This window comes from Stegastes partitus, unplaced genomic scaffold (assembly GCF_000690725.1).
Source record: "Stegastes partitus isolate 25-593 unplaced genomic scaffold, Stegastes_partitus-1.0.2 Scaffold554, whole genome shotgun sequence".
Classification (NCBI taxonomy): domain Eukaryota; kingdom Metazoa; phylum Chordata; class Actinopteri; family Pomacentridae; genus Stegastes; species Stegastes partitus.
The window spans coordinates 51,829-67,138 of NW_007578285.1; the positions used below are offsets into that span (position 1 = coordinate 51,829).

Genomic DNA, 15,310 nt, shown 5'->3' on the forward strand with positions numbered 1-15,310 from the left:
ACATTTTTTTCTTGGCAGTAATAATCTTCCATATATCCTAAATACTATGAACTCTTGTCCATAAAGACACATCCTTTCAACATTGAATACAACTCATATGTGATTCCTCTATATGTTCTTCTTTCCGTTTTATTCATCATTTGCTTTCTTGCCTTCTGTGTAAAGCGTCTTTAAGTATCTTGAAAAGTGCTATATAAGTTATATGTTTTATAATATTTGATTGCATTGCGCCTCATACTTTTGAGTCGGTTTCCAATTATTTTGAATAAATTTTGACCTGGTTTTTAGTAGTTTTAATATAATATCCACCTGTTTTTTGTTGTAATGCCTAACTTTAAAAAAAAAAAAATAAAATCTTGGCAGTAACAATCTTCCATATAGATCCTCAATACTAAAAACTTTTGTCCATAAAGACACATCTTTTCAACACTGAATACAACTCATAAACAATTTCTCTATAGGTTCCTTTCTCCATTTTGTTAATCTTTTGCGTTCTTGCCTACTGTGCAAAGCAACTTTAAGTAACTTGAAAAGTGCAATATAAGTATTATGTATTGCTATTATATTTTTGATTGCATACTTTTTAGGTTGTGTCCAGTTATTTTGAGAAAATTTTGACTTGGTATTTAATATTTTTGCATCCCACCATTATTTTTTATTTTTTAAATTTTGTCATGTGCAACTTTTTAAACATTTTCTTCTTGGCAGTAACGATCTTCCATATCGATCCTCAATACTAAAAATATATATATATAATTTGCGCGTGCGCTGTTCGCATGTGGGTCACGCGAAACCGCATAACACACAGTTCATCCTTCCACCGACTCGGAGCCGCAACAACAGTGTTAGCTTAGCGGTGGCGCCGAGGATCAGTCGAGACACGCACGCAAACACCGCTTCGGTGTTTTTCGGACGTGATCTGGGAAACTTTGGGGTGTTTTTTCAGCTTTGTAAAAGTTGCCGTTTCCGCCGCGCAGGGAGCTAACTTATGGGATTAGTTTGCACGCAGCCTGACAGCGGAGGCGGACTGCGGTGGGATGGGCTGTGAGGTGTTCAAGATGGCGGCGCCCTGTGGAGTGCAGCTACTCTAACAGGTAAACAGCTCCGATTATTTACGTCTAATGTGCTTTTCTGACGCCGAACCTCCGCCAGCGTGTGATGTTTTAGTGAAGGCGACCTGTTCTGCTCGCTTCCCGGCTGATTGAAGGCGGCTGACAGGCAGAATTAATTCCCCACCGAGTGTGGGTCGCTGCTCCCAGCTAACGTTAGCTCTCGGCGGTGGGACTGACTTGTTTTTGGGAAGACCTGCTGATGGATTTAGTAGACGGTTGGTGCTTTGAACGCTTCCCGGCGGTTTCAACCGAGGGTTTCCGTTGTGCTTAAAGCGGTGCTCGGTGTGCCACAGAACAGATGCTTACATATTTTTATAATCGGATAAAGTAAACCCAACCCTGCCCATTGTTCTCTGCGAGTTGTTTACGACAGGCAGCAGCCAGTGGTCAGTCCACATACAGCAGCAGCCTGTCCGGGCTCTGCACTGCTGCCTCTGTGCTTATCACCATAATAGATTGCTATTATGACCTCCGTGCATTTTATTTAATACCTCATTGTGCATTTCAGCTGAAGGTCTTCTTGCAGCTTTCTGCAACCTGTCTTTGATCTGCAATTAACTCTAATTCAGCTCAGCAGCCTTTTTTCCTGATTGTCATATCAATCATTAATACTCTGTAGTCAGCATGCGTTCGTTGGCTTGTCATCCCCCAGCCTCCCCCTGCCAACAGGAAGACGAATTGGGTCACTAGTGTCGCAGTTTGACCTCCTCGACCTCTCTGTCACCGTGTCTCATGTCTGTCTGTCACTTCATCTAATCTGTGAAAGGCTAGCGTCCAGGAGCAGGGCTGTAGCCAGGATTTTTCAAATGCCACCCTAACACAGCGCCCGACCAGACGGCTAAAAGGTAGAGAACATGTCATACTTGCTTATGGTATAAATGTTTTATTTATTCAACTGTAGTTGTAATTCTGAAGCCAGTTTCGAAGCTGTCTCCTCTAGGACTGCAACCACTCATTATATTCATTGTGTAGTAATAAGTCGATTGCTTCCTGCATTAATCAGGTATTTGTTTGGTCTTTTAAATGTCACAAAATGGAGAAAGATGTCGATTAGTGTTTCCCAAAGCCCAAGACGACATCCTCACAAGTCTGGTTTTGTCCACAGAACAAAGATACTCAGTTTGCTGTCGTAGAGAAGGAAAGAAAGAAAATATTCAAATGGAAGAAGCTGGAATTAGAGAATTTTGACTTTTCGTTTTTTTAAAAAAAAGTACTCCAATTAAATATTAGGCAAACAAAATAGTCTGTCGATCAATCAATTAATCAATCATTGCAGCTGTAATCTCCACACTGACAGGAACACACACGTAAAAACGAGCAGAATCTTCATTTCCTGTTACCAAGTCTAAAACAGCATCTTAACACAAGCAGCCTTACAAGAATTGTGCCCCAGTAAAACCCACACAAGATGGATGTCTCCTGATTTAAATCGGTCCTGAGGTGTTACTGCAGCTGAAGCAGTCTGTCTGGTTGAGCGAAGGTCTGCGAGATTTCCAGGGAATATGAACTGGTTTCTGATTAATCTAGTGAGTTCACCACAAGTTCCCGGAGCCTGAGTGTCTTCCTTCTGCCTGTTTTGTTTTCAAGCACTGAGAAATTTTAAAGTGATTGCCACTCAGGCCTGAGTGTTTGTTTCTCCAGCGCCTGTAGGATCTTGTTTTTCATCAGGTTTCGACAATTGTGCAGCAAAAGGTTAAAAGTATAGAGAGGAAAAGCTGGGCACCTCTCAGGAATATACTTATTTGTTCCTAATTATGTAGAGCTGTAACTTTTCGTGCATGTTAAATCAACAATTTTTGTGAAGCAGGTTAGAAGTAGTTTTGGTTTCTGACTTTATTTATCTGTTAAACTATTATCAAGTTACTTCCTAATGCATGTTTAGACTCATTCATTGATGAATTGGAGATCTGAGTAATTATTTTGTATCTTTCTTGGGTTATAGCTTATTACGTGTGGAGATGTGCGGCTTTTTCTGTGTTTCATGTCAAGGAAAATTGAATATAAAATAAATCAGTTGAGCCGAGACAGAATTAACTGGCGACTCGTGTATAGGGACTAATGTTCCCAGCTTTTCAAATGTGAGGATTTGCTTCCTCTCCTTGTTTTACCTTAAAATAAATGCAATATCTTTGCATCTTAAACTGTGGGTCCGCCAAAACAACACACTTAAAAACATCTCATGAAGCCGTGATGGTCCTTTTGCACTGCTTATAGAGAAATACTGAGCAAACTAACCAGTGATGGTTCACTCCATCCATAAAGCTGAATATCTTTCAAGGCTGAACTGTTGGTAAAACAAAATAAGTAATTTTTGGTGATGTGATGGGCGTTATTCTCTATTTTCTGACATTTAGAGCAATCAATAATGGAAATAATGTGAGCTGTAGTCATGTTAATCCAGTAAACCTCTGCAACAAGCCTCCGTGCGCTCACTGAGCCGGGCAGTTAGGTTGACAAAAATCATTTATTCAAATGCACCCAAACAGGCTGTTTGTCTCTTTTATGACGGCGCTTTTAAATATTCAGGCAGCAGAATAGAAGGCTGCTGCTAACACACGGCCAAATGCAATTTCCAGTGTTTGCAGGGAAGCGCTCAGGCTGCATAAAGATTCTTTGTGTGCTCCTGAGCGTTCCCAAACTGCCCGAGATCACGCTGAGGGTTGCTCATGTTTGCTCCACTGACCTGCTCCTGCAAGACGCTCGTGTTTTTATCCACCGGTGTCTACACCCTGACTCCCAACCCCGTGACTCAGCAGTTAATTGATAACAGGAAGACAATTGTGCCGTGACTTCTCCTGTGCATCAACAAACGGGAACATCTGCAAACATTTTGTTGCTATGAATGACAGCGGTCCGGAGAGGCTAATAATGTCGTGTTTCATCCCAGAGGCCGGTGTTTTTATGTGACTTTCGAGGAAATACTCTGGATAATGATTAATTTCTTCTTTTTAGTCCAAATTAGCAGCTGTTATCTTGGTTTTTGTCGCGCATGACTCACTAATGTATGAGTTTGTACTCTGAACTAATTAAAAAGAAACAGTTTTGGTCCTGTTAGGAGTCTGATCTTCTTCTACCACATTAGATGTTGTGGTCTAAGTGTTGCAATGAGATCTTAAGAGCTGATGAGATCTGTAGAGCTGATTCATTACTCCTGTTATGGAATAAGCTGCTGGGTGCAGACACCCTGACGATAATGACCTGCCTATCAGGATTATTTATGCCTGTTTTTCAGATGGAGATTTGCTCAGGCTCCCTTTGGCCTCCTCCACTTTGAATGACTGACTCAGCGTCTAGCCTACATGTATCATAAACAAACTAATAATCTGAAACGGTAAACACGTTAGGCGCGGTCGTGTTTTATTTAAAGCCCCTTTTTATTTTTTTTTGCTTCGGTATAATGAGTACTGGTTCATGAATGAGACTTTTCATTTGATAGGAAACAGGGAGGATTTAAATGGATTCTCTTCAGCGGGGTCAGATAGGGTGCAGGTCATGTATCACACGGCTTAATCCGTTCCAAGTCTGTTCTCTGAACTTGTCTTTATTTGTACCGCAGCGTGTTCAGCGACTGTGGTTCAGCTGTAATAATCTGGGGGGAAAAAAACGAGCACTACAGCTAGAATGGAGAATCTGTGTGGCTGTGACAGCTGTTGAGTTAGCACTTCCATTAGAAAAGAGTTCATTCTCTTATTTAGAAAACACAACATACAGACAGCTTTCAGTTTTTGCTTCCATTTCCCAGTAGCAGAAGCACAGGTGTGAGTAATAACGCTGATCGGCTTTCTGTCGTCGCCTGTTGTCAGCAACACCTGAGTGTTACTGATATAATGTGTGCTGTGGACAAAGGCCTGTTGTCATTAAATATGAACTTATTTAAGGTTTAACTTCACTGTGACATTGATAACATCGTGCAACCTAAAATCCACTTCCTAGCTTTTACTTCTGTGAGCTTTCAGTCTTTGTTAGTGAATAGAAGTGTCCCACTTGCCTTTGGTTTCTGTGCAGTTGGTTTAATTTATTGTCCTTTTGGAAATTCTGCTTGTCTTTGTGGCAACTGATGGATAAATTCAAACCCAGCAGAAAAGACATTATAATTATAGAAATTTAAATATGGCGAAGGTCCATTTTTATTGTGTTTTTATGTCTTAAAAACATGGAGTTGTAAAGAAAACGCTGTAAAAATATGAAGATGCTCATTCCTGCCATTCCACTAATCCCTCCGTCAGCTACACAGCCTCTCAGCTTTATGGGCCAGAAAGAATTTTATCCAGTTTCTACATAGAAACTACAGAACCAGTAGTCATCCAGCTGAACATTTTTATCCCCTCAGCCTGCTGCTTCAGTGTGAGCCATTCAGAACGAGCAGTCCACCAGGTTTCATTACTTCTAAAGACACTTCTGCTAACTCTAAAGTGTCTAGACCAGGGGTGTCCAATCCTGGTCCTCGACGGCCAAGTCCTGCATGTTTTAGATGCTTCCCTCTTCCAACACACCTGATTCAAATGATCAGGATCGTTATCAGGCTTCTGCAGAGCTTGATGATGAGCTGATCATTAGAATCAGGTGTGTTGGAAGAGGGAAACATCTAAAACATGTAGGACTGTGGCCCTCGAGGACCAGGATTGGACACCCCTGTTTTAGAGGTTTCCCTCTTCCAACACATCTGATTCAAATGATCAGCTCATCGTCAAGCTCTGCAGAAGTCTGATAACGATCCTGATCATTTGAATCAGGTGTGTTGGAAGAGGGACACATCTAAAACATGCAGGACTGTGGCCCTCGAGGACCAGAATTGGACACCCCTGGTCTAGGCCACGAGCAAAGCACCCGAAAATGTTCTGAACACAAGAGTCCTCATGCACCCCCAACAGCTGAGGCATTGAAGATTACATTTATTTTTATTGGTAATGCCACCACGTAAATCAGAAAATCCTTCTTGTTAGCTTGTTGTGCAGCTAATGTGGCTAACGTTACCATCAGGAGTGATTGTACGCCCAGAGGTCACAGCTCTGTGGAGATACATTCTGAAATGGTGGAAACTTTTAGACCGATTTGAAACCAATAAACAACAGAAAGAGTTTGAAATGAAAACTGAAACACAGCCCGTTAATAGTGTGAACCCGGAGTCCCTGTAGAGCTGTTTCCAAGCTGTTGCTCTGCACCGTTAAAATGCTGATGTTTAGAACTGCAGCATCATCTGACAAATGTATGAGTAAGTGCTGTGAATTCTGCGATGTTTCCATGTAAAACCGTCACTCAGAGGTCGGATGTGACAGAAAGTCTTTGTCTCACGCTGTCAGCTGCTGGTCGTCGACACACAGAGCGAGTCTTCTTCCTGAATGAGGCGGTGGCAGCAGCAGCAGCAGTAACAGCTCATGTGTACTTAAAAACAGGATGTGATACATCTCTGAAGGTTGCCCTGCATTTCCTTACCACTACAGCTCACAAAGCAGTTGTCCTACTGTGCAGGCATATATACAACCTATTATATCAATATTTAATGATAACTGTATTTATATCATACCTTTTTAAAAACAAAGCTGCTTTTACACAAAATAGGAGGATAATTAAGAAGACAAAAGAGCAACAGAACATCGAAAAAGGCCAGAAAAAAATAGAAGTGGGGTTAAACATGGTAAAAGATTTAAAATAAATCTAAAGAGAATAGTTTGTGATAAACAGGCAGTTGTTTTCACATTACGAACCAATGTGTAGATTAAATGAAATTCTATATATGCGGTAAGTGGAAACATGTAAACAAAGCTATTTAAGTTCATCATAATTATATTTCCAGATGTCATTAAAGTTAAATTAAGTATTTTTACGTTTGTTTTCGCAACTCTGTGCAGCGTAGCAAGCCCTAAACACAGCGCTGATGAAGCTGCTGTGTCACTTTTTTCATTCTCCACCAACTCCTGAGGGAAATATGTGTTTTCCTTCGCTGCTAAATACTCCGCCGTGTTCACCAGCGAGTTGCTAACTTGTTTGTCTGCTGTTAGGTGCTGGGCAGGGGGTGTTCGGTGTGTGTGTTTTTTTTTTTTTTTTTGCAGCTTTTTCACAGAGTGAGCTCCAGAGATTACGCTGTACGTGTTTACAGCAAAAACACTGAGTTCATGTGTCTGTTTCAGCCATAACTTGTGTAGAAATCTCACCCCAGTGTGTGATTCCACTCATAATGTGACCTCACATGAACTCAAAACACCTCCCACTGGTTGAACGACATGTCAGGGCCATTGTATTAAAAATATGGAGTTTATTTATTGAGCGTTTAATATTTCAGGGTAGATCATATGAAAGGCCTCATTAAGGACAGCATTCCTATTCATTCTGTTTAGAAGAAATGCCTTCAGCACAAACCCCTGCTTCCCATTGCAGAGTTGGCCGTCGTCACGTGAGCGCTAATCCTAGATCACAGCTCCAACTAATTCTGGGAAATGTTTCTGAATTGCTCCCTCGGTGCGACGTAGAGGTGCCTGGAGACTGTGTTGGTGGGTGGGCCCCAGGAGTCCTCCAGGCAAGCAGGGACGGACACCGTGAGAGAGACGCTGCCTCCACCCCCAGCACTGCCACCACCATGGCCAGGGAGCAGCCCAACGTCGGGGACCTCCTCCCACTCCTGGAGACCTCCGACCTCCACCAGCTAGAAGAGATCAGAGGCCTTATCAACGAGCAGCTCAGCACTGGTAGGCTCGCTTGTTTAACGCTTTCCTGAAAACGTACCCCAACTACACACTTCATGCATCATGTCCTTTCTGTTCTTCCCGAAGAGCGAGGGTCCATGCTGCTGAACGGGCTGGTGGATTACTTTTTGGAAACCAACTCCGCCCAGGCCATGCATATCCTGTCATCTGTCAGAGAGCCACATGACAAGGTGAGAAACGCCTCCTTTGAAATTTACTTACTATTAATCACCACTGCATTGCAAGTTTGGACATTTACACTTTGTCCATGATGCTTCTAGAGTCAGAAAAACGACACCAAGTTATCAAAAAGCACTACTGACTCATACTTTGGACTGTATGTGGGGTATTATCATTGTTTTCCATCATAAAAGTGTCAAAATGTGGTGATTTTCAGGCTACAACAGAGGTTTTTCTAAGTGCCAACTGCTGTTTAAAGCAGCTACATCTGGCTGGCTACTCAATTATATACATTTTTCCATAATAAAAACTATTTTTATCAGTCACAAGTTGCAGTTTGCTGTGTGTGTACATTTTACAACCACTGGCCTTCTCTTCAAAACAAAGCGAGCATGATGACAGAAACAGGCCTATTTATCTATATGAGTTCGCCCACACATGCTCTATTCAACGTTATGTGTGCTCAGCTGAGATCTTTTTGATAAATATTAGCAAAACAATTCATGACAACAGAAATGCATTGACTCCACAAATAGGGGACGTCCTCATTAGACCGCTGTTCCTAATTCCGTGAGTACATTCGGGGCCATGTGGCGTACATTTTGTCGTCCACCTAGATGTCTGAACGCAATCCAAAATTTGTGTTTCCTCCAAATGGAAGGTAGTGTGGTTGTGATTATCATTACGCTACTTCCCAGCCTGCTTGAAGTTTGCTTTGAGCTCTTGAAAGATCCACTACAGCTTTACGTTCCAGACAATTCATGCTTTCCATTTATGTGTCTTCCTCTGTAAGGGTACACGTGACATAGATGTCATCATTAGCCAAATCCATGAAGGTTTGCATGAACTGTTCCCCCTAAAGTTGTGACTGCACCAACTATGTGTGTGCCAGGAAAACAAATCATGCTTAAAGCCAATGTTATCTTTATAATTCATCAATACCAGAGCTGTAATTGAAATAGTCGCTGCAGGTGCTTTTATTTGTGTAAAACCAACAGGTGCGTGTTCTCCAGAAACCCTGTGCTTTGTTCGCCCACTGTGCTGTTTTATAGTGTAGCTGCTAAAAACGGCCTTGTGTGTTTACGTAAAGCCTGATTATAGTGAACAGAGTCACTTGAAAGCATGAACCATTGACCATTAGGACACCACACGGTCTTTATTATCTTGAATGGACAAAAGAAAGTTTGGAAACACCTCCATTGTCTGCTGTAGCTCACCTGCTCATGCTTCTCCACTCATCCTCCAAATTGTTAGTTAGGAACTTCTTGTACCCTTGTTTTTTTTGTAAACTCTGTATTGTGGCTGGATCTTAACATTATCTTCAAGCGTTTTTCGATGCGATGCAGAACTCATGCTTGAGTAAATAACACCAAGCCGGCCGGTCCCCGAGGCAGCGCAGCAACCTCGAGCCGTGACATTTCCATCGTCGTGCTTCACAGTGTGGTTTGAGGTTCTTCTCCAAAAATGCTGTCTTTGGGCGGCACAGAACATGTCTAATGTCACGGCGGTCAAACAGCACTATCTCTGACTCATCTGTGCAGAGAAAACTATCACAAAAAGCCTGCTCTTCATCCGTTCACTGGCAAACTGTAGTGCTGCTCTGACGTTTTTGAAGATGAATACATCCTGACACCAGTTTCACCTGCGGATGCTGTAGTGAAATTTAAGGACTCTTACTGACTTCTTATTGCGTCAATACTTCACTTAAACTGACTTTCCTAGGGTGGCCATTCCTGTGACAAGTCGTTTGAAATCTGCACCACTTGTAAATGATTTTCCTCGCAGTAGATTCATTTATTTCATATAATTTTGCCTTTTAAATCCTCTACTGGACTCACAGAAATCCACATCCTGTTTTTCTGAGGCATGACGCCACATACTTCATTAGCAAAGAGGTTTAAATAGGAAAAGCTCCACCTGTCACTCCTTGAAGAGTTTCTAATCATCTGAACCTAATTTGGAAAGCCGTGATTGTAATTTGATGGATTTGAAGATGTGATAAATGTACTTTCTTCCTCCATGGAACTCATCCAATTTATTAATTGTGTCAAATGTTGTCAAAAACAACCAGCACTTTCCATTGGATGTACTGATTTTTTCACATGACTGTATATCTGTGTATATCTTTTCATAGATCAAAAGCCCTTATAGGTTTCTTGCACCTTTTTAATTTAAAAAATAAGCGAGTCTCTGCTGCCTTTCCTTCGTACCGATTGTGTCGGATACGGTCCTAACCCTGCTCTCCCTCTTTCACAGCACCTTCTAGACAAGATGAACGACTGTATGACCAAACAGGCCTGCCGGCTGCCCACCCTCACACTGCTCGGCCATGTAATCCGCAAGCAGCCGTCCTGGATCCACAAGATTGCTCGATACCCTCTGCTGCTCTCGCTGCTCAAATGCCTAAAGGTAAAGACCCGGACACGACTAGCTATTTCTCACCCAGCCGCTGTGACTCTCCTTTAGAGATACATTTCATCATCTTCTGAGGGTTCGACGGTACATCACTTAACACCTTTTTAAATTTGTTTGGATTTATTTCATGTGCTCTCATCCCTTAAAGCTAGCTGTCAAGCCTTTTTGTGAAACGAGATGGGCTGGGGATGTAGGTTTTTACCGAGCAAAGATTTAATGCTGGCAGGCGCTGACAGTGTGCTGTTGTCCCGATTTGACCCAGTATGTTATTGATTGGCTTTGTCAGTTAGTCTTCCTCGGTTTGTCTGCTCACAGTGGACAGAGAAGAGGTTTACTGTGTTCGTGCTCAGAAGTTTGCTGACTGAATCCTCGATTAGGTCAAGTTTCTTTTTGCCATATTAGCAGCAGGGCAGTCAGTCTGCTGTTCTGGTGCAGGATTAAATTTATCAACATTTATGTGATGGGTTTTCATGAGATTTTACTCAGTGCTCATCAGGATGACTTGTAATAACTTTGATCTTCCAGCACCGTCGTCAAGTCAGAATTCAGTGAGTCCAGTGTTTGTTTTTGACCAAATACCTGCAAAACTTTACCTACTTCCATCATCCATCGTTGCACTTTAGTGCTAATCATTAAGTGTTTGCATGCTAACATGCTAACCAAAGATGGCGAACATGGTAAACATTACACATGTTAAAGATTAGCATGCTGTGAGAATGTTAACATGCTTGTATTAGCATTGAGCCTAAAGACTGCTGTGGCTCTTGGTGTGTTTGTTACCCACACCACGATATTATAAAATACAAAAGAAAAAGCTTTAGAATTTCCCAATAGATGATATGTTATGCAGCATGTCAGAAAATACCAGGATGTAAAACGATATCTGGTCAGATTTTGCGATATGAAAACCAGCATACTTTTCTGGCCCACAATCCTCTGTGCAGCGAAAGATTTGTCACATACGTCATGGTGTTTTGTGCGAGTATAAACAAGCCAAATGACAGCTCATTTCACACTACAGTCTGCAGCGGATAGATGAGCAAGATGGCCTAAAGTTAAGCCACAATATTATGATAAAGTGGCGTTTATCAGTTGTATGCAAACGGCCCTTTGTAAAGGCAGCTGCAGTACAAGCTAAAAGAAAAGTAAGTGATTTGGAATGCAGCATCTGTATAACCATCTGTACAAAGAAAGAAGAAACAAAGACTGTAAACAAAATATATACAAGATAATCTCAATAGTGTTGCAGCAATCCCAATAAACGCTCAGTAAAACCACACTTCTTCTGCAGGAGCTGAATATATACTCGTAAACATAAAAAGGCTGCTATGGTAACATGTTCTTCTATATAATAAACATAAAAAAACATCAAGGAAGTGAGACTGTCTTTATCCAGTTTTCGCTTAAAAGGTTTTAATATGAACTTGTTAACTGTTCTTATAGTGTCCGTCTTTATTCTAAACTTCTTCTCCTTGGTTTCGCTGCAGACGGATACGGACGTAGTGGTGCTCATAACTGGAGTGCTGGTGCTGATCACGCTGCTGCCCATGATCCCTCAAGCTGGGAAGCAACACCTGTGGGAGTATTTTGACATCTTTGGCCGCCTGGCATCCTGGAACCTTAAGAATCCAGGTATGAGCCGTGTGTCGTGTCTCCACAATATATGCCAGTGCAATGTTTGTGTGCTTTCTGTGAAAGTTTCTGAGCTTGCTGACAGGTTTTTGGGGACTGAAAAGTTTTCTATTTAGTCTCGTTATCTATTAAAGAGTTACTCATTCATTGACTTCTAAGGATATTTAGACTTGCAGTAAATAAGCATGTAACTGGAGCAAGAAAAACAAAAAAGCAGCTTATTTTCTGAGCTCTGTACGTGTTTTTAATTCTATATTTTTTATCACATTCAGGCCATGTGTCAGAGGTTTACCTAATCCACCTGCACGCCAGCGTCTATTCACTCTTCCACCGTCTCTACGGCATGTATCCGTGCAACTTCGTATCCTACCTGCGCTCCCATTACAGCATGAAGGAGAACATGGAAACCTTTGAGGAAGTAGTGAAGGTGAGAAGTTACTGCTGCCGTTCCGCTTTGTCGCTCTTTATTATAGTTTCAGAGCAAAATGATTAATAATCTGAATTTTGTGTCCAACCTGCAGCCGATGCTAGAACACGTTCGTATTCATCCAGAACTGGTGACAGGAACCAAGGACCATGAGCTCGACCCCACCAGGTATGTCTATTATTATATATATTTTTTAATATCCTGGAAAACGATGAGTTTGGTGTTTGCTGCAGCACGAGGACTAACAGTGTTTTTTTTTTTTTGTAGGTGGAAAAAGTATGAAATCCATGATATCGTCATCGAATGTGCCAAAGTGTCTCTAGACCCCAAGGAGGCCTCCTGTGAGGAGGGATACACCACCATGCCTGAGAACTTTTACCCCCAACTCCACCTGCGACCACAAGACTGCACTTCCAGCCCCTACGCAGACCTCCACAGCAGCTACGGTCAGAAAACAAAAAAAACTCCTTAGAGCCTGAACTATACTGGATTTTGAAGATACTTGTTTATCTGTTGAGATATTTTTTACAGTAATGATAAACATATTTTTCTTTAGTGCAACTGCAGGACAAAGAAGTTTCTCCACTACCTCAAACATGTTTTTTTGGCAAATCTGTTGTGCAGTTTCTTCCACCAGTGTTTGTATGTGTGATGAAAATATGAAGCCAAAAGGAAACACAGCTATGTTGGTCATGCTCTAAAATACACTCTGTGTTACAACCTATTGCAGCCTGCAAATTGAATCAGATTAGCTTGTAAGACACGAGGAGAAAAAGCCGTCTGAATGTTTTTTATCAGTCTCTTCTTTCCTGAGCATGATAAACAAGATGCAAGAGGAAAAAAAAAAAGAGCCACTTACACATGTGCCGTGTTACGAATCTAAATCTCAGTTTGCAATCAGGGTTTTTGAACAGGCTTTTGCTCCTTCGATATCAACGTGTTTAATATGACATTAATACAATTTGAAATGCCTTCAAGCACAAAGGCTCAGGTTAGGATGAGGTGGTGGTTTTATTATTTCATCTTTACTGTTTGAACTTGTCCAACTAGTTAATTTTACATTTGAAGTCGTTTTGATGCGTAAAGAGCTGGTTTAAACCGTTAATCTTTAATGCAGCAGTAATGGAAAATTAATTCACATATTAATCATTGATGGACATCGTTGTTAACAGGAGCCCTTGTGCATTATTTTTAGTGACCATCCTGTATTGTTGATATGAAACAAACTGTTTTAAAGGACAAATACCAAAGCAGACAGAGAGAGAGAGACCCCAGGTTGTTAGGTACATCCATATACATTGATCAGACTGTTTGTCTTCTTGACAACAGGAAGCTCTTCTTCGACCCCATTCTCGACTCCACGGCAGCCGCAGCCCCCTCCCCTGTCCTTGCCCCCCTTCTCAGGGACACAGTCCTCCTATCGCAGCCCACAGACCTCCAGACGGCAGGTAAGATCATCCATAACACGATCAAACGCTGCCAAAATCATAGATTGATAATGAGAGGGCGATGCCGGAGCACGGTGTCGTTAAACGTCTGCTTGCTGTTGTACTCAGAGTTTACGCTCCTTATAGCACCTGTCAGATGTAATTAGTCGATTATTTGTCTCCAAGAAATAAATCCACAAATTGTTTTTGAAAGATGCAGAGACAAAGTGAGTTTGCAGGCAGCTGAGTCGAGCTTCAGGAATTGCATCTCGTGCCCCCGTCGTCATCCTGCCACCTCTCTGTAGGCACTACCAAGGGTTGGTTGCCTTGGAGATACCATCTCTCCATTTCTATTATTGGGCCAGCCACGCGAGGGAGGGGTTTGGGTGTTTTTCTGCACCCTGGGGTATGTCAGAGGATTTGTCTCTGCATTAGACTCCCACTGACCCAGACAGACGGAAAATCTGGAAAACATGGGAGACTCGCCATTTTGGGTCAAACTGCATTTTCCATTGGCTCACTTCACCCGGATCCACCTGCTTCCCCGTCACTGCTCAGCACATTCACACTCAAGTCGGATATTTTGGTAAAGCAAATAAACGAGACCTTCGTTTTAAACTGCAGCTTAATAAATATGCTAATTTTCACATGATTAATCCTCATTTTTGTCACCAGACGTGGTTCAGGCTTTCACCAAGATACACAAACTGCCAAAGAAGCTGGAGTGTAGATCTGTGGCTGAATGAGAAATGTTTTTCCCCACTAAAATTGCTTGGCTGATCTGGTCCCACAGAATGAATGAACCCATTCACTCTGATTTATCTACCTAATACCAGAACTTCTTTTCAGCTCACTGGAATTTTTTTATGTCTCTGTGAGCTTTTTTTGAGGTTTGAAAACATCATCAGTTAGGACATTTAAATGGGAAAGTGTCTTTAACCTGCTAGATTTCCAGTGTGTCGTATTTCTTGGATGAAGAATCAGTTCCTCTAAATTCATCTGCATTGTGTTCTGCAGCACCAACAGTATTTAATCTACTCACACTGCGATTCAGTTAACCCTTCTATTATCTTTGGGCTCAATTTGACCCCATTCAATGTTTAACATCTCTAAATAAATCACTGACATAATTTTTTCAGTTTTATTTAAAGGCCCATATAGTATACATATAAACTTGGGTAACTATTTCAAGTATGATATTTTCTGGAGGTTTAAATGGCTGGGGTCAGATTGAACCCAAGGATAAAGGATGCCAGTAAATCTGAAGGTAATAGGAGGGCTAAAGTTTAATATCCAGCTGCTGCAAAACTTATATTACCAGGTTATAGCAGCAAGAGGAATAGTTTGACATTTTGGAAAATGTCACCATGAAATAAAGCAGGCAGCCAGGTAGCATACTTAGCACAGTTGTTGGAAACAGCTAGCCTAGCTGCTAAA

General features: G+C 41.6%; 1 protein-coding gene across 2 annotated transcripts in view; it reads left to right on the top strand.

Annotated features, from left to right (window-relative positions):
* Positions 1 to 858: 858 nt before the first annotated feature.
* tsc1b (TSC complex subunit 1b) overlaps positions 859 to 15,310 on the top strand; it is a 35,511-nt gene continuing 21,059 nt past the window's right edge. For both annotated transcript variants that reach the window (XM_008288341.1, XM_008288342.1), the window contains exons 1-9: positions 859 to 1,094; positions 7,580 to 7,795; positions 7,880 to 7,983; positions 10,229 to 10,381; positions 11,875 to 12,019; positions 12,292 to 12,446; positions 12,541 to 12,614; positions 12,714 to 12,892; positions 13,776 to 13,894. In XM_008288341.1, coding sequence (XP_008286563.1) covers positions 7,687 to 7,795; positions 7,880 to 7,983; positions 10,229 to 10,381; positions 11,875 to 12,019; positions 12,292 to 12,446; positions 12,541 to 12,614; positions 12,714 to 12,892; positions 13,776 to 13,894 — 1,038 coding nt within the window. In that variant the 5' untranslated portion in view covers positions 859 to 1,094; positions 7,580 to 7,686. The remainder of the gene's footprint in view (positions 1,095 to 7,579; positions 7,796 to 7,879; positions 7,984 to 10,228; positions 10,382 to 11,874; positions 12,020 to 12,291; positions 12,447 to 12,540; positions 12,615 to 12,713; positions 12,893 to 13,775; positions 13,895 to 15,310) is intronic.